This window comes from Panthera tigris, chromosome A1 (genome assembly GCF_018350195.1).
Source record: "Panthera tigris isolate Pti1 chromosome A1, P.tigris_Pti1_mat1.1, whole genome shotgun sequence".
NCBI lineage: Eukaryota > Metazoa > Chordata > Mammalia > Carnivora > Felidae > Panthera > Panthera tigris.
The window spans coordinates 94,338,987-94,365,917 of record NC_056660.1 but is presented as its reverse complement, the minus strand read 5'-3'; the positions used below and the strand labels follow the sequence as shown (position 1 = coordinate 94,365,917).

Sequence of the window (26,931 nt, the reverse complement as noted above, 5' to 3'; positions counted from 1 at the left end):
TGTAGGAGTAAAGAAAAAGCCCTTAAATATCTCCTACCTAGGATAGATAGCATACAGCAATAGCTAGTCTGAACAAATGCTCCAAGTCTGAGGAAAATCTTTTGTGGAATCAAAACTAAAGGTGCCTCTTAATCTGGGGTAGCAAATATAGAGGGGGGAAAAGAATACAATTAGCATCACCATAGAGTTTTTTCTTTCTCTTTCTCCCTCTCCTTACCCCCTTGGTAGCTCCAAGGAGGGAGAATTTATACCCTTCCCAGTCCTGTAATGATCCAAAGCTTTTCTCTCCTTTTCTCCCCACCTCCCTTGAGCCTTAGATATTAACTTAAATCAGATTTTTCTCTCTATAAAAATACCAGTTGGTAAGGCAATACAGGATGTTTCCTTAACATTTTCAAACTTATCAATATGTAATATGCAAAGTGGCTGGGCTAAGAGAAGTATTTTTCCAGTCTTGGGTTATTCTTCTATAAGCTCTAGACATATCACAAAGCAAAATCTTTTATTTGGGGCACCAGCCACCAGCAGCTGAGTTTAGACGTGCTAATTCACAAAGCAAACCACAGTATTTGGGTGTACTGCACAAGGTGGTGCCAGTAAACTTTGTGGGACTTTCCCCAGAGTACCTGCCCGTACAGAATTACAATAATCCTGGGAAAATGAGCATGTCTGGCCACGCACAGAATCCTAAACTTGGAATTAGACGATTTGGGTTCAACTCGTTAAGCTTTGCGAATAAAGGAACACTGAACGCCTTGATGAAAATAACTCCTCTTTGCTTCTGACTTTCCAGTTCTTAAAATATTTTCCCTTCAAGAATCATGACCAGTAACCACTCTGTGGAACAATGCTTACCACTATTTTAGAGAGAGAAACAGACTCAAGTCCACAGAGCTATCTGTAGATGAAGGGATGAAAAATAGCTCCCAAAGAGCAAAGAACAAGCTTAGAGAATACGCTATTGCAGTCAGTATACTCATGGTAATGCAAGTCCCCCAGACCTCATTTGATCAAAAAAGTGGGCCGGGGTGGGGGGCATCTGGCAGGGGCACATACACAATGTGTGCTCCCCCAAATTCACACGGGGCTGTTATTTGAATAGGGCCTCTAAGGAAGTAATTAAGGTCAAATGAGGCCACAACACGCAACACAACACAATGAGGCTACTATGATACAATCAGTGTCCTTCTAAGAAGAGATAACAGACAACTCACTTGCTCTCTCTGAGTGCAAACACTGAGGAAAGGTCAAACAAGGACACAGTGGGAAAGCAGTCATCTACAAACCAGGAAGAGAGCCCTCACCTCACCAACAATGTGCTGACACCTTGATCCTGAACTGCCCAGCTTCTGAACTGTGAGGATACATGTTTGTTGTTTAAGGCACCCAGTTGGTAGTATTTTGTTATGGCAGCCAGAGCAGACTAATAATACACTATGGATGCAGGAGCTAGAAGAATGGCTAAATTATGACTTTATGATAAGAAAGTACAATTACTAAAAATAGAACACGGTCACCTGCATTCCTGAATAGAACTGTACTTGGAGCCGAGAGGCAAAACCAGGGAAGTTTAAAGGGTATGATGTTTTCACGGCTTGAAATATCCTTCTCACAAAGGTATGCCCTCAACAAGAGAACCTGATCATTCAGACTTTTCTGAGTTAAATTTCCTTTCTTTACGCCCTGCCAATTATGGTCCTTGTCTCAGAGGCTCTCTTTGGCCTTCAACAGCACAAGGCCACCTTAGCAACTTCAAAGGGCCGCACACTTTCTTTGCATATGTTAATAAATTGGAAAAGCTATAAGCTATTGACTGAGATAAATACTGACTGTATCAGCGACTTTTCCTATCTTGGCCATGATTCATTGCGTGTATGGACAAGACAACTCTCACAGGGTGAAGTGTTTTCTTCATTTCCAAGTCTTTAGGTGTGCTTTACTACACTCTAAGGACTTTAAACAGATTCCAAGGTTCAGACCTATAACCACCGTTTGTTCTATTTTGCCAAGAGCACATTACAGCTTATTAAGGGGCTGTGTGTAAAATACCCTATTTGATCAGTACAACAAAATCTCTCCTGAGAAAGATCTAAACATTTTCCCCCCAAAATTATGGAAGTGAGTCTTAGCAAGCAGTACAGCCCAGAATCACAATCTTCTTTTTACTACTTTATATATTATGAGTATATAAATGAAGTAACCCATAGGGAGTCTGGGTGGCTCAGTCAGTTATCTGTCCGACTTCAGCTCAGGTAATGATTTCACAGTTCATGGGTTCAAGCCTGGCATCAGGCTTTCTGCTGTCAGCAAAGAGCCCACTGTCACCTAGAGGACACATCCTCTGTCTCCCTCTCTCACATAAGCCTTTCCCCTGCTTATGTGCACTCTCTCTCTCAAAAATATACATTAAAATAAATGAGTGAATGAATGAAGTAACTCATAAATTTCTTTGTAATAAAGATATATGTGGAGGGGGCGGTCCAAGATGGCAGCACAGGATAATCCTAAACTCACCTCCTCTCACAAACACACCAAATCTACAAGTACATATGGAACAATTCTCTCTGAAAAATCTCAACTAGCCGAACTGGTTTTTCATGAAAAAAACAATAAAAGGGCCACACTGAGACAGGTAGGAGAGGCAGAGACTGAGTCTTGCCAAAAATCCCACCCCTGAAATGCTGACCCAAAATCAGCACGGATCTCACAATTCTGGAGCTTTTCCCTGAGGAGTGAGGGGTTCATGCCCCACATTAGGCAACTCAAACCCTTGGGACCTACAATGGAGAAATGAGCCCCCAAAACATCCGGCTTTGAAAACCAATAGGGTTACATCTAGAAGACCCAAAGGATTATAGGGAACCGGGGCTCACACACAGACTCACTCACCTTAGGGACCAGCACAAAAGCAGCAGTTTGAAAAGTACCTTGACTATATAGGGAGGTTCATTTGCTAACCTTAAAGCATCTGCTTGAGGGGCAGGGGCCTGTTGGGACTTTCTCCAGGTATGGAGGTGCTAGCAGATGCCATTTTTGTGCTCTCTCTCTCTCCCCTGATAGCACTGGGGGCACACCCCAGCCTCGTTCTCCCACACAGTCCACTCTAAAGCTTATAGCTGTACCGTGGCCCTATGTACTGCTGCCCCACAAACGATGGAGGGCACACCCTGGCCCTGCACTCTCTCACTGACTCAGTAAAGCCAGTGGGAGCAAGCAGTCCACACAAGGGATGCTCTTTGATCACCTGGCTCTGGTGGCAGGACAGATTATATTCCTGGGCACCAAGGGACTGTACCAATCAGAGACCATTCTAGGCAGGCTATCACACCCCCACTCTTCCCATGAAAAAGGCCTATTTATTTATCCGGCCTGAGGGGCAGATTTCAGGTTTGCCACACATCTAGAGGCTACAAAGGTGATTTTAGGGAATGTAGGACAGGGAACACCATCTTTGTGCTCTTCCTTGAACTTGCTACAGCTTCCATACTTCCTCAAAAGGAGCACATATGTTCATCTAAAGCCCCAGTTTTTTGCAACTGTCACCTAGAGGACATTTCCAGATTGCCTGATCTGGAGACCAGCAGAGATTACACCTGCAGTCCCACAAGATTATATATATTTGCATACTTTAAAAGCAATTGCCTCAGGGTCTGGCTTCTAATCAGCCTAAAACTAGGTGCTGACTTAAATCCCTTACTTTGGAACAATGACAGATCTTGGCACACACTCAACAACTGGACCTATCAAGAATGAATCAGCCCACTTAGCCTAAGGTGAGAGAGCTAGGGCAAGGTTGAAAGATAAGGCTCACTTCCTATGTAAGGCCCCTTCTTCAAGACTTGGAGAAGTAGCAGTTTCACCCCATACATAGGAAAAAAAAAAAAAAGAGTCAAGCAAAATGAGAAAAAAGAATATGCTCCAAACCAAAGAACAACATAAAACTTCAGACAAAAATTTTAAAGAAACAGAGATAAGCAATTTACCTGCTAGAGTGTTCAAATAGTCATAAAGACACTCACCAAAATTGGGGCAAGAAGGGATGACCACAGTGAGAACTCCAACAAAGAGAAATAAAATATAAGAAAATATCAAACAGAAGTCAGAGCTGAAGAATACAATAAATGAGATGAGAAATATAAAGAGATGCAACAGCAGAGTAGATGAAGCAGAAGAAAGGATCAGTAATCTGGTAGACAGGGTAGTAGAACTCAACCAAACTGTAGCACAAAGAAAAATGAATTTGAAAAACTGAAGATAGCTTAAAGGACCAACTGCAAATCAAGCAGAGTAACATTCATATATTAGGGGTCCCAGAAGAAGAAGGGGAAGAAAAAGAGGCAGAAAACTAATTTGAAGTAATAATGGCTGAAAACTGGAGCACCTGAGTGGCTCAGTCCATTAAGCATCTGACTTTGGCTCAGGTCATGATCTCACAGTTCGTGGGTTCAGGCCCAGTGTCAGGCTCTGTGCTGACAGCTTGGAGCCTGGAGCCTGCTTCAGATTCTGTGTCTCCCTCTCTCTCTGCCACTCTTGCGCTCATGCTCTATCTCTGTCTCTCTCAAAGATAAATAAATTTAAAAAAATAAAAAACAAAACAACATAACATAACATAACATAAAATAATGGCTGAAAACTTCCATAACCTGGCAACAGAAACAGACATCTAGATCAAGGAAGCCCAGAGAGTTTCAAAAAAGATGAACCCAAAAGTACCAAAAGTACATTATAATTAAAATGTAAAAAGTTAGGGGCAACTGGGTGGCTCAGTCAGTTACATGTCCAACTTCAGCTCAGGTCATGATCTCATGGTTCATGAGTTTGAGCCCCACATTGGGCTCTCTGCTGTCAGCACAGAGCCTGCTTCAGATCCTCTGTCTCCCTCTGTCTTTGCCCCTCCCCACACCCTCTCTCTCTCAAAAATAAATAAATTTTGGAAAAATGTCAAAAGCTAAAGATACAGAAAGAATCTTAGAAGAGCAAAAAAAGAACAACTTGTTACATACATGGAAACCCCTATAAGACTATAAGCAGATTTTTCAGCAAAACATTGCAGGCCAGAAGGGAGTGGCAAAATATATTCCAAGTGCTGAATGGAAAAAACTTCCAACCAAGAATACTTCACCTGGCAAAATTATCACTCAGAACTGAAGTAGAGATAAGGAATGTTTCAAACAAGCAAAAGCTAAAAGAGTTCATTACCACTAAACTAGCCTCACAAGAAATGTTAAAGGGACTTCTTTAAACTGGAAAGAAAAAGTGTTAATTAGTAACAAGAAAATATATGAAAACATAAATATCACTGGGAAAGGTAAATATATAGTAGAGGTAGTGGATTAATCACTTATAAAGCTAGTATGAAAGTTAAAAAACAGAAGTACCAAAGATAACTATAACAACATCACTTAAGGGATACACAAAATAAAAAGATGTAAAATGTGCATTAAAAACATAAAATGTGGGTTGGGATAAAAATATAGAGGAAGGTGTTCAAACATAAGTTGTTATCACTTAAAATAGACGGTTTTATATACAGGCTGTTACATATGAGCTTCATGGTAACTACAAAGCAAAAACCTACAGGAGATATACAAAAAATTAATAACAAAGAAATCTAAGCATAAAGAAAGTCATCAAACCCCAAGTAAAAGAACAAAACAAAGAAACAAAAGAACTACAAAACAGAAAACAATTAACAAAGCAACACCTAACAATAATTACTTTAAATGTAAACGGACTGAATTATTCTCCAATTAAATGACCCATTTATTTATACACTGCCTATAAGAGGCAGTTGGATGTAAGAAGGACCCAACAAACTGAAAGTAAAGGTATGAAAAAAGTATTTCATGCAAATGGAAACCAAAAGAAAGGTGAGGTAGCATTATTTGTATCAGGCAAAATAGACTTTAAAACAAAGAGTGTAGGAACGCTTGGGTGGCTCAGTCAGGTGAGCATCCAAACTCGATTTCAGTTCAAGTCATGATCGCAGGGTCATGGGCTCAAGCCCTGTGTCAGGCTCTGTCCTGAACATGGGTATGCTTAAGATTCTCTCTCTCTCTCCCTCTGCCCCTCTCCCCCATTCATACTCTCTCTAAAATAAAATTTTAAGAGTGTAACAAGAGACAAAGAAGGGCATTACATAATGATACAGGGGTCAATCTAACAAGAGGATATAACATTTGTAAATATGTACATACCCAATTTAGGAGCACCTAAATAGATAAAGCAAAAATTAAAGACCTAAAGGGAGAAAAAGATAGCAATAATAATAGAGGACTTTAATATCAAACTTAGATCAATGAATAAATCATTCAGACAGAAAATCAATATGGAAACATTGACCTTAAATGACACATTAGACCCAATGGACTTAATAGATATTTACAGAACATGCCATCCAAAAGCAGCAGAATACAAATTCTTTTCACATGTATAGAACATTCTCCAGGATAGATCATGTGTTTGCCCACAAAACAAATCTCAATAAACTTAAGAAGACTGAAATTAGAGCAGACATCTTTTCTGACCACAATGGTATGAAACTATAAAAAATTATAAGACAGAAACTGGAGAAAATACAGATACAAGGAAGCTAAACAACATGCTACTGAACAATCAATGGTCAACAAAGAAAAGAAAAATAATAAACACCTTGAGACAAATGAAAACAGTATTACAGCTTACCAAAATCTCTGTAACACAGCAAAAGCAGGTCTCAGAAGGCAGTTCATAGTAACATACGCCTACCTCAATATAAGATCTCTAACAACACAAAGTTATACCTTAAGAAACTAGAAAAAGAACAAACAAAAACCAAAATTAGTAGAAAGAAAGAAAGAAAGACCAGAACAAAAATAAATGAAATATACACTAAAAAGACAAAAGAAAAGATCAATGAAACTAAGAGCTGGTTCTTTGAAAAGATAAACAAAATTGACAAATGTTTATCTAGCCTCATCAAGAAAAAGAGACAGGTCAAATAAATAAAATCAGAAATGAATGACTAAAAGTTTTAAGTGATACCATACAAATATAAAGGATCATAAGAGACTAGCATGTACAATTATATGCCAACAAACTGACCAATGGACAGGTTCCTAGAAATGTACAATCTTCCAAGAATGAAATATAAAGAAATAGAAAATCTGAATAAATCAATTACTGATAAAGAGATTAAATCAGTAATAAAAATTGCCTAACAAACAAAAATTCAGGACTAGATGGCTAAATTGTTGAATTTACTAATAACTAATAAACATTTAAAGAAAATTGAATATCTATCCTTTTCAAAAAATTGAAGAAGGAATGCTTCCAGAATCATTTTATGAGGTCAGCATTACCTTGATACCGAAAGCAGAGACAAAAAAAGAAAATTATAGGACAATACCCCTGAGGAACATTGATGCAAAAATCCTCCACAAAAATCCTCCACAAACCAAATTCAACAATACATTAAAATACACCATGATCACATAATTTATTCCAAGGTTTCATGGATGGTTCGATAAACATCAAACTCAATGTGGTATACCACATTACAAAAAGAATTAAAATCATATGATCATCTCAACAAAAGAAGAAAAAGCATTTGACAAAATTCAACATCCGTTATGATAAAAACTTTCAAAAGAGTGGATAAAGGGTTAATGTACCTCAATATAAATAAGGACATTTACAACTGACCTACAGCTGACACCTTACTCATTGGTGAAAAGCTATAAGCTTTTCCCCTAAGATCAGGAGAGACAAGGATGCCCACTTTTATTCAACATAGTACTGGAAATCCTAGCCACAGTAATCAGACAAGAAAAAGAAAAGGCATCCAAATCAGAAAGAAGTAAGTAAAATTGTCACTATTGGAGAATAACATGGTTTTATATACAGAAAACCCTAGAAACTCTACAAAAAAACTGTAAGACCTAACAAACCATTTCAATAAGTTTCAGAGTACAAAAACATACAGTAACAATGGATTTCTATACAGTAACAATGGACTCTCAGAAAGAGAAATTAAGAAAATAATCCCATTCATAATTGCATTAAAAATACCTAGGAATACCTTTAACTGAGGAAGTGAAAGACCTTACACTAAAAACTGTAAGACACTCCTGAAAGAGGAGCATCTGAGTGGATCAGTTGGTTAAGTGTCCAACTCTTGATTTTGGCTCAGGTAATGATCTTGAGTTTTGTGAGTTTGAGCCCCGCTTGGGATTCTCTCTTTCCCTCTCTCTCTCTGCCCCTCCCTCACTTGCATTTACTCTCTCTCTCTCTCTCTCAAAAAAAATAAATGTTAAAAAAAAAAGATACTCATAAAAGAAACTGAGACAGACACAAACTGGTATCTGTGCTCACAGATGGGAAGAACTAATATTGCTAAAATTGTCCATATTACCCAAAGCAATCTACAGATTCAATGTAATTCTCATCAAAATCCCATCACTTTTTTCTCAGAAAAAGAACAATCCTGCAATTTGTATGGAACAAAAAAAGGTCCCAAATAGCCAAAGCAATCTTGAGAAAGGAGAACAAGGATACAGGTTTCAGGTTCACTAATTTCAAAGCTATAGTAATCAAAATAGTATAGTATGGGCATAAAAACAGAAACACAGATAAAACAGGCAAGAGTCCAGAAATAAACCCACATATATACAGTCAGACAAAGAGGGTAAGAATATAAAATGGGGAAAGGACTCTTTAATAAATGGTGCTGGAAAAACTGAACAGCCATGTGCAAAAGAATGAAACTAGACTACTATCTTATACCATACACAAAAATTAACTTAAAATGGATTAAACACTTGAATGTAAAACCTGAAACCATAAGACTCATAGAAGAAAACAGGTAGTAAACTCCTTGACATCAGTCTTGGAGAGGTCTTGGAGATATGACTCCAAAAGCAAAGGCAACAAAAGCAAAAATAAACAAGTGAGACTATTCCAAACTAAAAAGCCTCTGCACAGGGAAGGAACCTATCAACAAAATGAAAAGAGAACCTCTTGCATTGGAGAAAATATGTACACATCATATATCCAATAAGGGGTTAACATCCAAAATACATAAAAAAACTCATACAACTAAACAGCAAAAAAAACAAAAACAAAAACACAATATGATTAAAAAATGGGCAGAGGATCTGAACAGACATTTTTCCAAAGACAACATACAGATGGCCAACAGGTACACTAAACAGGTTCCACATTAGTAAATCACCAGGGAAATGCAAATCAAATCCTATTGTAGTCTTACTGTAGATATCACTTCATGCCTGTTAGAATGGCATTATGAAAAAGATAAGAAACAACAGCTGCTGAGCAAGATGTGGAGAAAAGGGAACACTTGTGCACTGTTGGGAATATAAATTGGTACAGCCACAATGAAAACAGTATGGAAGCTGCTCAAAATATTTAAAATATAACTTCCATATGATCCTAGCAGTTCCACTTCTGGGTATTTATCCAAAGAAAATGAAAACACCAAGTGAAAAGATATATGCACCCCTATGTTCATTTCATTACAGCAGTATTCATATAGCCAAGATAGGGAAAAAAACCTAAGTGCCCACTGATGGATGAATGAATAAAGAAGACGCAGTGTGTGTGTGTGTGCGTGTGTGTGTGTGTGTGTGTGTGTGTGTGAGAATATGTATAGATAGATATTGATACACACACACAATGGGATATACTCAGCCTTAAAAAAAAAAAAAAAAAAAAGAAAGAAATCTTGCTATTTGCAGCAATTATGGAAAGACCCTGAAAGTTTTTACTAAGAGAAACAAGTCAGACAAAGGAAGACAAATACCACAGGATCTAACTTATACATGGAAAAACAAACAAATCAACGAACGAACAAAACAAAACTCATGGATACAGAGAATAGAGTGGTTAGTGCCAGAGAGGAGATTGGGAAGATGGGCAAAATGGGTGAAGGGGATGAGGGGGTACACACTTCCAGCTGTAAGATGAATAGGTCATGGTGACAATGGGACTGTGGTGCATAGTTTAAGCTGCTGGGAGAGCAGATACTGAAAGCTCACTCATTTGCTCATGTGCTCTCACAAACACAATATATATATATATACACATATATATATGTATGTACATATTTTATAGCTTCATAGCTTTCAGTATACGAACATTATATAAGCTAATGTTCATATACTGAAAGCTATGAAGCTATAAAATATATACATACACATGTATTTTGTAACTTTTATGCTGACAAATGGTGACTAGACTCATTATACTCATTTCCCAGTTATACAAATGTTGAATCATTACAATATACACCCAAAACTAAACATAATTTTGTATGTCAATTAAATCTCAATAAAAAAATAAACTAAAAAAATGGAGTGTCTGGGTGGCTCAGTCGGTTAAGCGTCCAACTCTTGCTCTCAGCTCAGCTCTGAATCTCAGGGTTGTGAGTTCAAGCCCTGTGCTGGGCTCCATGCTGGGCATGGAACCTACTTTAAAAAATTACTATACTATACTATAAATAAAGAGATATATGCAGTTATTTGCAAAACATGACAGCTAGCTTTTATAGTTCATGTTTCAAAAGCTAGACAGGTTCTATTTTAGCTTAACATTTTTATTTCATTAGCAGTAATAGCATGAAGATTTGAAAACAAAGACATGCTCACTTGGAGGACTTATTCCAAACTAAGGAACATTTCACCACAGATCTATCCAAAGCTTTGTACAAACAACCATCAGTTATCCACACTTACACTGAAATCGGGGAAAGTTAACCAGTAATTCAAATTAGAGACTAATCCAGAGTTAGTGTCTATTGGGTGGGGAAAATAGCTACACAAACTAATCTTAATGTCGTTATAAACCAATATATAAAAATATAAAGTAATCCCATGTAGCTATAAATTAGTAATTTCAACAAAGGAAGGAAGAAACTATGTTTGCTTACTCATATGCAAGGCAAAACCAAAAACTTATAAATTTCATTCGAATGGAATTTGGGTTTTCTTTGCACATCATTTAATTTTTAAATTAAAATAGATGCAACATCTATCTTTTAACACAACAGTCTTCTTTAAAAATATTTTTTTTTAACATTTATTCATTTTTGAGAGACAGAGTGTTAGTGGGGGAGGGGCAGAGACAGAGGGAGACACAGAATCCAAAGCAGGCTCCAGGCTCTGAGCTGCCAGCAAAGAGACTGATGCGGGGTCTAGAACTCACGAACTGTGAGATCATGACCTGAACCAAAGTCGGATGCCCAACTGACTGAGCCACCCAGGTGCCCCAATACAACAGTGTTCTATACTAAAAAGAGTAAAAGTAAAATATCACTACTTGATATTTTAAATATCAATACTTAAATATCAATACTATTTAAAATATCAATACTTTATATTATAACAACAAAAAAGCAATCTCATACTAATTCAAGAATTTAATTCCACAAAATAAATCCAACCATAAACTATAAGCCATTCACAAAATAACCAAAATACCTTCCTCATGTAGGTTTTTGAGTTTTTAAAATTATAATTTTAAGATCTTTTCAAGAAGAAAAAGTCAATACCATTTTAAAAATAAATTTTAGGGGGTGCCTGGGTGGCTCATTCGGTTGGGCATCTGACTTCGGCTCAGGTCATGATCTCACGGTTCGTGGGTTCGAGCCCCACATAAGGCTCTGTGCTGACAGCTCAGAGCCTGGAGCCTGTTTCAAATTCTGTGTGTCTCCCTCTCTCCCTGCCCCTCCCCCACTTGCGCTCTGTCTTCCTCTGTCTCAAAAATAAGTAAACATTTAAAAAAAAATTAAGAAAATAAAATAAATAAATAAATTTTAGTAAAATGCCTTAAAAGATCTAAGTGCACCCATATAAAAGATACTAACAAATGTGTTTTATATTTTGATACTGTAAATATTCACATATATCTATTTAATCGAGGTAAACATTTCCACTAAGGTAAATAATTATTTCCCTTTAGCTTATTCTTTAAGTTGAAAGATTCCTCTTTTCTTATTTAAATCTCTAAGAAAGTGGTAAGGAGCCCTCAAGGTGGTAGAAAGATTTCCAGGAATTGAGGGGGAAGTGTGAGTTGGCCAAATTTCTAACAATGCCTGGTTCCCTCACTCCAGCTCACTTAACAAGACTTGCTCCATTTTTGTCAAACATACACACATAAAGAGTTGGGGGAGGGTCTGAATACCAATTTGAATATCTTATCTATTTGAAGGCAAAGTCCTATACCTAAAATAGCTACAAAATTATTGCTCCAAAGTAGACCCTACAAGGTGTCTCTGTGTGATAACCAAACAGTGATGGGGACATGTACCAGTTTCTCTTCCAAAAGACTTCTGTTTCTCAACTTCATCTCACAAAGTTGTCACACTCTGTCACAAAGACAGTACACACTCTGTTCATTCGCAACAGGGTGCACATTGTATTGTGGGGCTATCCCCACTTTAAAGTCTTCAACCACAATTAGCTCGAAATTAACCAAGTTCGATTATCTAAAATGATGAATATACATCATCCACCCAGCTGGTGTGGGGCTTGGTGACCTTTCAGCTCTAAAACATACATTCTTTCTTACAGCAAAGAAATTTACCAAAAACTACTTGGTTAGATCACAGCCTAGCCTGATATCTGGGAACCTAATTACAGAGACAATAGCTACCAAAGGTTATAGCCTGTGACCAGGTAAAATTTTAACCCCCCCCCCACCCACATATCATATATAGGATATAGATGACACCATATATACATTATATATATATGTATATATATATTTCACTAAGTGAGAGTTGACTTGTATATGTTTGGTACAATTGAATTTGCTTTACATGGAAACCTTTGGACGTTTAAAGCAGTTTGAAAAAGTTTCTCTAAAATATGTAAACCCTAAAACTTCAGTAGCTCATAAACATGGAAAAAGTATCTGGGACATCTATTCCAAATGTCTACACCAAGAAAGATTTTCTTTGGCTGTTTTTATTCAATTGTCATGGCAACGATTGTTGCCACTGTAGATCAGGGCAAGCAGAGGAGTTTAGTGATTAGACAGATCTATTCTGTTTCAGAATTATAAGATCGATAATGTGACCTTGGGGAAATCATTCTCTTTATAAAACTGTCAATTTATAAGAATAAGGATTAAAATGATTCATCGGAAACACAAGAGAAAAGTAAAAAGCTGAAAATGCACCAGGTCCTAATAAAGTTATCTCTGTCATAAACAAAAGCAACAGAAACAAAGATAACTTTAAGATCTGGTTCTGGGGGCACCTGCGTGGCTCGGTTAAGCTTCTGACTTTGGCTCAGGTCATGATCTCATGGTTTGTGAGTTCAAGTCCCACATTAGGCTCTGCACTGATAGTGGAAAACCTGCCTCAGATTCTCTCTCTCCCTCTCTCTCTGTCCCTTCCCCAGTTGTGTTTGCAAGCACTCTCCCTCTCTCTCAAAATAAATAAACTTTTAAAAAAAAAAAAAAAAAAAAAGGAGGGGTGTCTGGGTGGCTCAGTTGGTTAAGCGCCTGACTTCTACTCAGGACATGATCTCACAGTTCATGGGTTCGAGCCCCACATCAGGCTCTGTGGTGGCAACTCAGAGGCTGCAACCTGCTTCAGATTCTGTGCCTCCCTCGTTCTGCCCCTCCCCCACTCCTGCTCTGTCTCCCTCTCTCTCATTATTAAAATAAACATTTAAAAAAAAATTTTTTTTAAAAAAGGATCTGGTTCTGATTATCACTGACTAACCATGACAACTATACTAGTCACTTAACCATCTTGCCTTCAGCCTTTTTTCATTTATTATTAATATTGATACGCACAGTACATACATAGAAGCATTAAGGACATAATGTGTAAAAATATTTCAGAAAAATAAAGAATACATATTTGGATTGTTACAAATTATAGCTATAAGTATAAATAATAAGATTGGAAAAATGTACTTTTAATACTTTACTAAAATGACTTATCAGTGTAAAAATGGTATTTTGTTCATTGCCAGATTTCTTTTACTATAATAATAAAATGTCAAACCTCAATGTTTCTCTAAATTTGATGTATTTTTCTTTGTTTTGTAGTTCAATCATTAACTCCCTTATCCAACATTTTCAAATAATTTAAAATCAATACAGTTCTGAGTATGTACAAGGCACTATGCCATCCATGTGCCTTTATTAAGACGTTCATCAAACTGTGGACTGCCAAGGCCCTTTGCTTTCTTCATTTTTTTTCCTCTTGGGTTTACATTCCATTTGGATGGTAACTTTACCTGAATTCCCTCCACCCCCAGCTACTGCTAAGAAGAAAGAAGAGAACAAACTAAAATTATTCCACACCCCTCATGCACTTGGCACTGTGCCATCATACCTACATCATCTCGGTCAATCCTCACAACAACCCCAGGAGACAAGTATTCACATACATTTTAGAGATGAGAAAGATGAGCACCACATCAGAGAAAGCATTGAAACTACATATATGCTGAATCAAAAGCCTAGGATCTTTCCATTACATCAGCAGTTTCCATTCCATTCCATTCCGTGTTACTTTATTTGAATGTAGGTAACACAGGATGTTACATTTGTTCCCATAATTGTATCTCACAGGCCAGTACAATACACACACACACACACACACACACACACACACACAATACTGGTGGACCTCACAACACTGGCAACATTTTATTTTCTAAGAAATAACATATATTTTTACAAGTCCTCCTATCTACTATCACCATTACTTCCTAAAACAAAAGGATAATGTGATGAAACAGAACAGAAAGACAATCTCAAAATAAGAAACAAGTTTGACAGCCTTATAAAACAACCATATAAAAAGGTTGTCAACTGCTCGTTCTTTGGAAGGCTTGTTTTTATTTGTGTTTTGTTTTTGTTTTTGATTTTTTGTTTTGCAATTTTTACCACAGAACAGCACAGGGCCTCCAACTGCAGGATGAGAACAAGTACAAGAGGAGTAAAACACAGAAGCTAAAACATTGTCCTACAGACTCTTCCTATTTTCAGTATAGTGGTGGTAAGAATGTGTGTTGCGCTGGGGTGCCCGGGTGGCTCAGTCGGTTAAGCATCCAACTTCGGCTCAGGTCATGATCTCGGGGTTTGTGGGTTCAAGCCCTGTGTCGGGCTCTGTGCTGATGGCTCAGAGCCTGGAAGCTGCTTCGGATTCCGGGTCTCCCTCTCTCTGCCCCTCCCCACTTGCACTCTGTCTCTGTGTCTCTCAAAAATAAATAAACATAAAGAATGCATGTTGCGTTGACTAAAGCCACGGGCTCTTTCAAAGTTAGATGTGCCAAGGTTCTGCGGACAAAGAAAATCATCAGAGGCTTAAAAAGAAGGTAAAGAAGCTCCTGATACCAGTAAGTGAACATTTTCAGTACTGTTACAGAGAGCGGGGCTTCCTGAGGTTTTTCCTTCAAATCAAATCTCTGCACCTGATGCAATCAAAAGAGCAGTTAAAAAGACTAAATCTATTACCTTGTACCTGAGAGACCCATCCATCTGCAGCTGCTCTCCTGTCTTCTCAGCCTTACCTATCACATTTAATTAAAAAGAGCCAGGGCTGTGTCTTTCTCATGTTTTGATGCAGCATCTGACATTAGAATGCTGTTATTCTTTGAGGATGGGTATACAATGAATTTATTATCTCACTGCCAAGCCAGAAAAAGATGCAAATAATAAGTGAATTTGAGCTAAATTTTCAGAATAAATTTATATTTAAAAAATTTCATAGTCTGGGGCACCTGGGTGGCTCAGTTGGTTAAGCGTCCAACTTCGGCCCAGGTCATGATCTCAGGTTTGTGAGTTCAAGCCCCGCGTCCGGCTCTGTGCTGACTGCTCAGGGCCTGGAGCCTGCTTCCCATTCTGTATCTCCCTCTCCCTCCGCCTCTCCCCCACTCACACTCTGCCTCTCTCTCTCAAAAATGAATAAACTTAAAAAAAATTAAAAAAAAAATCACAGTCTGTCCTCAAGACAGTGACCACTAGCAAAAGACATCAATTCTGAGTGCATGCATCAAATAAATAGTCACTACAGTCTCTTCCATATTTAAACTATAAACACAGGGAATTTCAGATTGTATTCCAATGCTTCTCCGCTGGCATGAGAACTCTGGACATTTCTGGATATCTCAGCAGTCTGAACAACTCACTCTTACTAATTATTCCCTTAAAGTTCCACATGTCATGGAATGGCTGACACTGTATTCTGATAGGAATACTACCAACCTTAAGAGTGTTTACGAAGGTAGAAGGAAAATCACTATATATGTGTGATATTATTCAAAAAGCAGATAAATGTGTTTCTATAACATTTCTCACTTAATACTTAACCAATGAAAAAAATAATTTGCCTAATTATTTGATTAAGCCCCTTAATTTATATCTTTGTCACTAATACAAGCATCTCACAACAAATTATAAATACTCATGTTTTGATAGCATTTTCTAAAAGGAAACCTAAATATTTACCTTTTTTCAAGCACTATATTTATTTGTAATTTCACTGACTTGCCAGGCAAAGGATGGGATCAAGGGTCTAGGAAGGGAGGCACACAGACAGAAAATCACCTGCTGTTTGCTGCAACTGAACTTGGAACTGACCTCTCCAATTCATGACTATTTATAAACATCTAGTGTATCGGGCACCACACGAGGTACCTCATAGGCGCCTGCCGCTCTACTATTCCATCCCGATTGATTTTCAAAAGTCTTCAGAATGGAGACTGGATGCCTAAAGCTTCTAAATGGTCACTTTGAAATAAAGTTCCTGCTTTTATGAAATACTTCTTATAAGGCCAACGTAATTGGCAAATTCTCTCTTTTAAGGATGAAACAGTATCCTGATGCCCTACGTTTCACATGGTGCAGTTAGGTTATGTACTGACACTGCCCAAAGATTAAATAATAAAATGAATATTGTTGATTTTGTCACTGACACCCTTAAAGTCATAATATGATGTTATCAGAACAATCTACTCAATATTGAAAATAAAATGCTTTCTAACTGCTTAATTAAAAAAAAAAACTACAAGGAGGGTGAATTAAGCATTTTTCTGGGCTACATATTTAGGATTCAATCTTACTGAATTTCATTATTCATTCTATATGCTGTCCATTCCTTTGATCACTCACTTTTGAAGGCCTAATTCAAATGTGCGCTCGCTCCTCTGTGGAGTCTTCCCTATGGATCTAGAAAAGATCAAGCCCACACATATATGTGCTCACACTGCACTTTGAATAAACCTCCATAATTCATTGCCATTTATAAGCATCTCGTATGTCAGGCACTATTTTAGGTGCTTAACATATTTCCCACTTAACTGCACTGTTTCTGAGCCTTTCTCACATCAATGAGAGTCTGTCTAGAGGAAAAAACTTCACACCCATTTTTAGCCATGCAGTACCTATCACAGAGCATGGCACCTAAGAGGTTTTGAATGAATTTCGATACTTTATTAACACTATGCATTTTATTAAGAGAAATATACACTTGTGTGTTCACCTAAAATATAAGCTAGAATTTTATCACCATCTTCAAGTTTTTTTATTCTAAAGCAAAATTTGATTCTTGATTTTCTTCTCTAGTTCAAATTGACATAAATAATTGCTTAACATCATCAGTATGTTTTCCACACGTCACATCCTCACTCCCAACATCTTTTCCCCTTTTCCCACACAAAAACAACTGTTGAAATAACTTGGTCTCTAAATCAGAAGACTTATTCGCTGCATGCTTTATTACGTCAGAGTGAGGCAGACCTGTATTCAGATCTCAACTCAGTTATTTACTAGCTGTATGATTCTGCTTTGTTTCTTCTTTTCTAGAATAGAGATAATAGTCTATGTTTGACAGAACCATTGAGAAGAGTAAATTAAATAATAAATTTGAAGCACTGGCACATACTAAACACCCAGTACGTGGGCACTGTTGTCCATGTGACACAGACTTAGCCTTATTCCAGCCATGATTATTACAGTCTTAGCTTAGACCAGTGGTACTCAAACAAGTGTATCTAACAAAGAACACAACAAATACTTGTGTGACTATCCTGAAAGAGTTTTCATTGGTGGAAGGACAAGAGAAGGTAGGTATAGGCACAAAGCTAGAAAACTATCCCCTGATGACTTTGAAATCACAGTTGAAATCACTATTTTAAAATTTTAACTTTATTAAACTTTTTAAGTCCATACCCAAATCCATTTATTAACAAAATGTTAAAAGGCCAAATCTGAGTTCCCTATTTGCCATTACAATAGACATATTTCAAGGGCTCCTGGGTGGCTCAGTCGGTTAAGCGTCAGACTCTTGATTTTGGCTCAGGTCATGATCTCACAGTTCGTGAGTTCGAGCCTGGGTCGGGTTCTGCGCTGCCATTGCTGAGTCTGCTCGGGATTCTTTCTCTCTCCCTCTCTCCGCCCCTCCTGCTCTGTCTTTCTATCTCTAGGTAAATAAACAAACTTAAATAGAATAAAATAGATATACTTTATTCAACAAAATATTTGTCAATATAGCCAGCTTCCTTAGTAATACATGCTTAATTAAAATAATTATATTGATTTTAAATTCTCCTACAGATTAAGATGTAGAAAAAGTATTTCACTTTATAACCAATTCCTAATTCAGGGTTTATTAGTTTTTTTAATATTTTAATGCTTATTTTTGAGACAGAGACAGAGAGAAAGAGAAAGACAGAGCACAAGTTGGGGAGGAGCAGAGAGAGAGGGAGACACAGAATCTGAAGCAAGATCCAGGCTTTGAGCTGTCAGCACAGAGGCCAACGCAGGGCTCAAATACACGGACCGTGAGATTATGACCTGAGTCGAAGTCAGACGCTCAACCAACTGAGCCATCCAGCCAACCCAAATAAGCCCCTAGGGTTTATTAGTTTATAAAATCAGAAAGGCAATGAATGCCCTTGTCATCCCTGTCACTGCATGAAGAGACAGCTAACATTATCACCATGGTCAGATGTGCTCAGGGCTCAAAGCTGCTCTTCTACTAGGTCAGAAAGGTCTCTATTGGTTTTACTGTTGTTCAACTTAACTATCGAGCTCAGCCTTTTAGAACAGTCTGTAAGTGTGAAATAAAAATACTGCAATAGCCACACATTCATTCTTTAAAAATACAGTAATAACTGAAGAGCTCACGTGCCAGGCACTGTTTTAGGCATGTTCCTGCTCTCAGGAAGTTTACTTTCTAGGATAGGGGAACAGCAAATACACAAATAAACATACTAAGTAATAGTATGTCAGGGGATGACAGTTCCATGAAGAAAAGTAGAGTAAGAGGAACAGAGAGTAACTATATATAAAGTGTTCAGGGAAGGCTTCTCTCTGGAAGATATTTGAGCAGAGACCTAGCAGAAGGGAAACAGCAATCCATGTGGCTGTCAAGGGAAGAAGCATTCTAGAAGAGGATACAGAGAGTGCAAAGGCCCTGAGGCAGACGCATGTTGGAAGTGCTCTGGAAAAAACAGGTTAGAAGACAGGGAGGGAAAAAGGTAAGAGATGAAGTTAAACAGACAGCATGAAATCATCTCATGGAGGACCTTACAGGCAATGCTAAGGCCTTTGGGTTTTAATCTCAGTTATAAGGGGAAGGACAAAGCGTACAGTGAGCAGAGAAATGACATAATCTGAACTATGTTTGAAAATTACGACTGCTGTGTGAAAAATAAGCTACAGAGAACAAAGGTAGAAGCAGGGAGACTAGAAGCACAGATGACAGATTCTTGTCAAATATAAATGATTAGCCACAGGAGAAAATAAAATTTCCTGGACTTAATTAATGAACATGGTGACCTCTATTCCGGCGACAAGACTGCAAAAGATGTTAGCACCTGTTCCATGTCAAAGCACGACAAAACTGTTTGCCAACAAATTAGTCAGACCTGGGGGGGAGAAATAATAATTGTTTGCAAGGCAAATGACACTTCATTTACAAAGGTTTTTCCATAACGTAGATTAATCCTTAAAGCTTTAGACGCACATGCCCAAATCTGCCAGATTCATGAAAGCCAAACTACAAAGACAGGAATGAATTATCTACTTCCAGGAATGGGAGACCAAGCCCAGCTCTCCCCCTAAGGATTAAGTAGAAAAACTTGACAAAAAAGAATTGAAAGCAAAAATTAAAGAAACATTTCCTTGAAGGCACTAGAGAGCCAACAACCAAGGGACGATTTATAGTTCAGGATCCTGGGGTGTCCCAGGGATGTAAACTCATTCTTTGGGGGCACTCCTCCCTTCCTCCTTAAGAGAAGCAGACATTCAAATGACCAATTAAAAAAAGCAGGGAGGGTGGTAAAGGCAATCCATCTGATCAGCAATTTACAAAATAAATATTAAAACCATGATAGTAAAAACCACATTCACCAAAAAGGCTACAAACTAAAAAGACTTACTGCCAAGTTCTGGGAACAATGTCAAACAATCACACGTTCTTACACACTGCCCGTGTGAGTGTATTCCGTGAAACTACTTCCAAATTAAACACACACATCCTTGAGCAGATTGTAAGAACAACCCCAATTCTTCACCCTTTGCTACAAGACATTACCTCTGAAATGTGATTCTGCAGCACCTCTGAGAACTAATTAGAATCGATTTCCCTACTTTGTGACTTACTCTGGCCAACAGAATGTGACGAAAACAACAGTGCGCGTGTTCCGCACTGAGGCCTCAGGAAGCCTGGTGTCGTTTCGTGTTTCCCCTCTGAACCTGGTGAACAAGCCCAGGCTAAGCTGCTCAGTGATGAAAGACCTGAAGCCCGAGCACCCCAGTCACCGCGGCAAGTAAAGCCATCCAAAACTCGCCCGCCCCCAGCCAACTGCCGGCACATGAGCGATGCCAACTGGGCTCAGGCAAGCCCAGAGAGCAAACTACGCCGCCCACTCGCACACTCGTGACCAATAATAAACGGTGAGTGTTTTCAACCACTGAATCTTGAAGTAGTTTGTGATACAGCAAGAGCTAACGGTACCCAAAGTGAATTACAGCCATGATGATATATATGATTATATATGTGTATTATATATGTAATACTGGCTTTGGAACTGAACAGTGGCCTAACAAGCCTTGAAAAATGGAGAGCAAACTGTTAGCAAAAGCTGGAAAAGGGGAACACAGCTTGCACTGGAGGCTGTAAATTTTAGGAGCCTGTGCCTGTAGTAACAAAACAAGTGGCAAAATCGTGTCACCGAGAATACTCAGAAGATGAAGAAGTTACTCGATGGACATCTGGATTTGCCGGAGATCTCTAGGCAAATGTTCAAAGTCGGCTCATTGTCCCTGGCCGTGCAAGATAAGCTAATGATGGCAAGAAAGACACAACCTAAAGAAAAAAGTGATCGCTTTATAAGGAAAATTTAGGAGGCGTAAAGAGGGGCCAAGCCTTGCTGGGCTGGAAAATAAGACGGTTTCTCATCTCCAGTCTCTCAGCTGGCTAACATTCACCAAATACAATACCATCAAGGGCTGTAGATCCAAATCAAGGGACCAGACATAAAACCCTTTGTTAACCTAAAAGAATTATGGAGGGGTCTACCAGACCCTCTCAGCTAAGCTTTCTAGGCTTAAAGGAGTTGCCTCACAGCAGGCGAATGCCCCCAAAGTAAGTCTACTGGAAGAGGCATGTCTCCGAAAGAACTTAAAGTATGGCTTTGGGCCTATCATAAAACCCAGCAATTCCACTCACAGGCATCTACCCAAACAGAAATGGGTGATCACATGTAACAGGAGGCACACGTACAAGAATGCTGACAGCAGCAGTATATATATTAGTTAAAAACTGGAAACAACCAGGGGCACCTGGGTGGCTCAGTCAGTTAAGCCTCCGACCCTTGATTTCCACTCAGGTCATGATGTCACAGTTCATGTGTCCGAACCCCGCGTTAGGCTCTGCGCTGACAGTGTGGAGCCTGCTTGGGATTCTCTCTCACGTTCTCTCTCTGCCCCTCCCCTACTTGTGCTCACTGTCTCCCTCAAAATAAAAGAACTTATTTTTTTTAAGTTTAAATAAAAAAAAAAAAACACAGAAACAACCCAAATGCCTAAGTAAAACATGGCTGACTCATATCATAAAACACCATACAACACAGCAAATGAACAAACTACAGCTGTATATTACATGGATGAATACCACAAACATAACACTGAAGAATCCAGAAACAAAAGAGCATAGTCAATATAATTTGTGTTAGATAAGGTCAAAAATGAAACCATCAAAGCTAAACTGTAGTGTTTAGAGATACATGATTAGGGGATAAAAGCATAAAGAAAAACAAGAAATAGTATCATAGAAGGTAGATTTGCATGGGGGGAATTTATTTGGAAGAAGCCAAGACTTCTGGCATGCTGGCACTATTTTAGACCTTGATCTGGGTGGTAGTTACACAGATGTTACCCTTGTGAATAACTGGACATCTATGTTTTATGCATTTTTCTGTATACATATAATTTGGCATGTGTAAGAGATGTGAATAAGTGATGCTACAGGTCAGACTCAGGTAGTAAGAGAACTAAGAACATGTCTAGGTTGGCGAGCACCACAGAACACAGCCATTTCCTAAAATGAGATGCTTTGCTGAGATTTTATTTAATACATGTAATCAAAACAACAGTGATATATTCTGTCAGCCTGCTTAAGAATAAAGGGGTAGAAAGGATTCCCGGTGTTTGCTCCATCATGATAAAATCTAGCAGGTACCGTATTACGAGGGGAACCGGTCACTGTGTCTCATCAGAAGCACCATTTGCTTTCAATAATACTTTATTGAGATCTCTGTTCTATAGCAATTCAGAAATTCCTGATAGTTATAAAATGGCTTCTTCCGTCATTTATCTAGTTGCTCTACAGAAGTTCTTGTGAAATTTTACTTGAGGAGAAACACTTGAGCAGAATTCCCTCCTTGTGCCCTGACAGCTGAAAACACAAGACCTTTGTGCCAGGCAAAGACCAGAGATGGCAGACCCCACAAGGTAAGACCCCACTCAAGGCTTCAAAACCGTATCCCAGTTGTGTATCAACTTGACCTGTGTGATAAGAGACATGTATGGTACAAAACAATAATATACTAAACTACCTACCTTCAATTAGAACTTTCTCTTAACCACTATAAAACAAATATACACAAAAACATACTGAAAAAAACACACATTAACTCCTATCTGCCCAATTCATATTCTACTGTTGAATAATTTTTGAAATCTGTAACCCAAGTATAAAAGAGTTACAGACGGATTGACTTCAGAGAATACTTTTCTTTAAAAAACAAACAAACAAACAAACAAAGACTGGGGCACCTCGGCAACTGCTCAGGCAGTTGAGCATCTGATTCTTGATTATCAACTCAGGTCATGGTCTCTCGGTGGTGAGATCAAGCTCCACTATCTCTCTCTCTCTATCCCTCCTACCCCCTGCCCCTGCCCCCAGTCATTCTCCCTCTCTCTCTCTCAAATAAAAAATATAAACTCATTAAACAAGAAAAAAGAAAAAAAAAATCTGCTTGAACTGGCACCTAATACCTTTAATTAAATTTTCAGAATGTACCAGTTGGCTGATGTTAGTACGGGATATGCTGTAACACTATTATAAATAAAACTCATTTTCCGATGAATCTGTAATTGTGAAATGGGCTAGAAGATTAGTACCGTTTTATTTTGAAAGAGCACTACAAAGCAGACAATATGCAATTTTAAAATACAAGCTAACATTTTGAGATCTGTGGTCAATTTAATTCTCCAAATATAGACACAATATCTCTTATCCTTCTCTTACAATATGACTTTAAGACTTGTCCCATAGATAGGTAGGGTCAATATCTCTCCTCCTTGAACTTGGTAGACCTTTGTGATTGCTTCAACCAAGAGTCACATAGAAATTATCCTATGGGGGGAGGGAGAGCCTGGGTGCCTCAGTCAGTTAAGCGTCTGACTTAGGCTCAGGTGATGATGTCACGGTTGGTGGTTCCAGCCCTGCGTCACGATCTGTGCTGACAGCTCCAAGCCTGGAGCCTGCTTCAGATTCTGTGTCTCCCTCTCTGCCCCTCCCCTGCTTATGCTGTCTCTCAAAAATGAATAAATGTTAAAAAAATAAAATAAAATAAAAAGAAATTATGCTATGGGACTTCTGGGGCTGGGTCATAAAAAGGCCATGCACTTCTGCCTTAGGCCACTAGCGTGTGGAATTTAGCTGCTACTGGCATTGAAACCAGGTGGAGAATATTAAAGCCTAAAAGGGAGTGAAGAGAGTGTTAGTGGAAGCTTAAAAGACCTGGCAAAGGTCGCAGGGATGCTGGTTTTATTTTGGAAGGAAGTTTAGAAATACTGTTGTTGGCAGAACACTTGAAAATAGGACATGTTCCTAATGAAGTCAATGACTGAATGTGCCCACTGGGCTTCTTCTCACTGTCTATGATGATGACATATGAAAAGAAAAAGAGATGAGCTAAAGAATACACTGTTAACTCTGGAGGGGCAGGGACATGCGGGATTTAACAATACAACCCTGAGGTAACAAGCACCTCCAGCTGATAAGATGATTCTCAAAGAAGGAAACAGCTTCCAGGCAAAGGTCAAATCTAGAGTGGGACTGGAAGGTCCTATGTGAAGACTTCAGAAAGATCTAACAGAGCCTCCTAGAAACGTTCAGACTGCTAAAAAGTCTTACAAAGGTATATTGGTTTTTTACTGTTATCTACCAGAAACTTAGTGGTTTAAGGCAACGTCCAATGAGTAGCTCACATTTCCGTAGGTAAGAATTTCAGTCAGGCTTGGCTGGCGTCTCCTCTGTGTTTCTCATGAGGGTATGTAATCAGGTGTCACTCACGCTGGGCTCCTATCTGGGGTTCTGGGGAAGCAACTGCTTCCAAGCTTACTCAGATTGATGCAGCTAGAATCAGAATCTAGTTCCTGCAGCTAATGGTCTGTGTTCTCCACTTCCTTGCCATCAACCAGAGAACACTCTCTTCTCCTAGGGGCTGCCCTCATTCTGTCTCACTAATTTCTCCATCTTCAAACTGGCAACACGTGGAGTCTCTTGCTGTGAAGCTTCCTGACTTCCTCTTCTGCTACTAGCCAGTGAAAACTTTGCGGTTTTTTTTTTTAATGTTTTAAATGTTTATTTATTTTTGACAGAGAGAGAGAGAGAGAGAGAGAGAGCGAGAGCGAGCATGAGCGGGGGAGGGGCAGAGAGAGAGGGAGACACAGAAATCGAAGCAGACTCCCGGCTCCAAGCTGTCAGCACAGAGCCCAATGCAGGGCTCAAACTCACGAACCATGAGATCATGACCTGAGCCAAAGTCGGACGCTCAACCAACTGAGCTACCCAGGCACCCCCAAACCTTGTGCTTTTAAACAGTATACCTGGGGGCACCTGGGTGGCTCAGTCGGCTGAACGTCCGACTTTAGCTCAGGTCATGACTTCACGGTTCCTGAGTTCGAGCCCTGCATTGGGCTCTGTGCTGGCAGTACTGAGTCCTTTTCTGGGGATCCTCTTTCCCCCTCTCTGCCTGTCCCTCCCCTGCTCACACATGCTGAGAGAGAGAGAGAGAGAGAGAGAGAGAGCAAGAGTGAGAGACAGAGCACGAGTGGGGGTGGGGCAGAGAGAGAGGGAGACACAGAATCCGAAGCAGGCTCCAGGCTCTGAGCTGTCAGCACAGAGCCCGATGCGAGCTCGAGCCCACCAACAGTGAGATCATGACCTGAGCCGAAGTCAGATGCTTAACCGAATGAGCCACCCAGGCGTCCCTAAAACATATTTTAAAAAAATAAATAAAAATAATGAGTCAGACGAGTCAGGCCCATCCTGATAATCTCCCTTAGGTCAACTGACTTGGATCTTTAATTAAATTTATTTAAAAGATAATTGATCTGTTTAAACCAATACCGTCATATAGTGTGAGGTTTAAAACATATGTAAGAAAAATGCATGGCAGCAGCAGCAAAAGGCTAGGAGAGGAGAAACAGTAGTAATGCTACTATAAAGTTCTATTCGTTATTTGATAAAGTGCTTGGAACCTGAGGCAAAAAATTGTGTGTTCCATTCACATTATTTGAATGTATATTTTAATGGTTAATATTTTTCCAGAACATTAACTGAAAAGCTGAGACTCCTAACATTTTAGATGTAAATATTTTGTTTATATCAACAATGGAATTTGTTATAAGTTTACTTTCCTGGCTTTAATGAAAACAAACTCACCCATAATATTTTTTTTTAAATCTACTTCTCTGCTTATGTTATTTTCAATGGAGGGAAATGGTAGGTGAAAGAGTTTCTCTTGACCAAGCGCCAATCTTAAGGAATTTTAAATTAGCTTCAGGGGTGCCTGAATGGTTCGGTTGGTTAAGTGCCAACTTCAGCTCAGGTCATGATCTCACGGTTCATGAGTTCGAGCCCCACGTCAGGCTCTGTGCTGACAGCTCAAGGCTGTGGCCTGTTTCGGATTCTGTGTCTCCCTCTCTGCCTCTCCCCCACTCATGCTGTCTTTCTTTCTCTCAAAAACTAACAAACATTAAAAAAATTTTTTTGCTTCAGTTTCACTGAAGCTTCGTTGACAGGACACCACTGTGAATGGTATTGTTAAAAAAAAAAAAAAGAAAGAAAGAAAAGAAAAAGCTCCAGAGGCAGGTGGGTGGCTCGGTTAAGGTCTGACTTTGGCTCAGGTCATGATCTCACAGTTAGTGAGTTGGAGCCCCACACTGGGCTCTGTGCTGCCAGCTGGGTGCCTGGAGCCTGCTTCGGATTCTGTGTCTCCCTCTCTGTCCCTCCCCCACTTACAATCTGTCTCTCTCACTCTCTCTCTCTCTCAAAATAAATAAACATTAAAAAAATTATAAAAAAACGAAACATAAAAAAAATTCCTGGGGATTAAGGAGCGCACTAGTCACGATGAGCACAGGGTGATGATGTATGTGGCATCACTATACTGT

The 26,931-nt window shown here is 38.9% G+C and overlaps 1 protein-coding gene across 3 annotated transcripts in view; it reads right to left on the bottom strand.

The window, feature by feature from the left end:
- COMMD10 (COMM domain containing 10) overlaps positions 1–26,931 on the bottom strand; it is a 213,357-nt gene that overhangs the window by 116,235 nt on the left and 70,191 nt on the right. Inside the window, exon 6 of one of the 3 annotated variants that reach the window (XM_042982617.1) lies at positions 22,702–23,031. The exons of the other annotated variants lie outside the window; for them this stretch is intronic. Coding sequence (XP_042838551.1) covers positions 22,990–23,031 — 42 coding nt within the window. The 3' untranslated portion in view covers positions 22,702–22,989. Of the gene's footprint in view, positions 1–22,701; positions 23,032–26,931 lie in introns of those variants that run through there. 3 annotated transcript variants of the gene reach the window in all.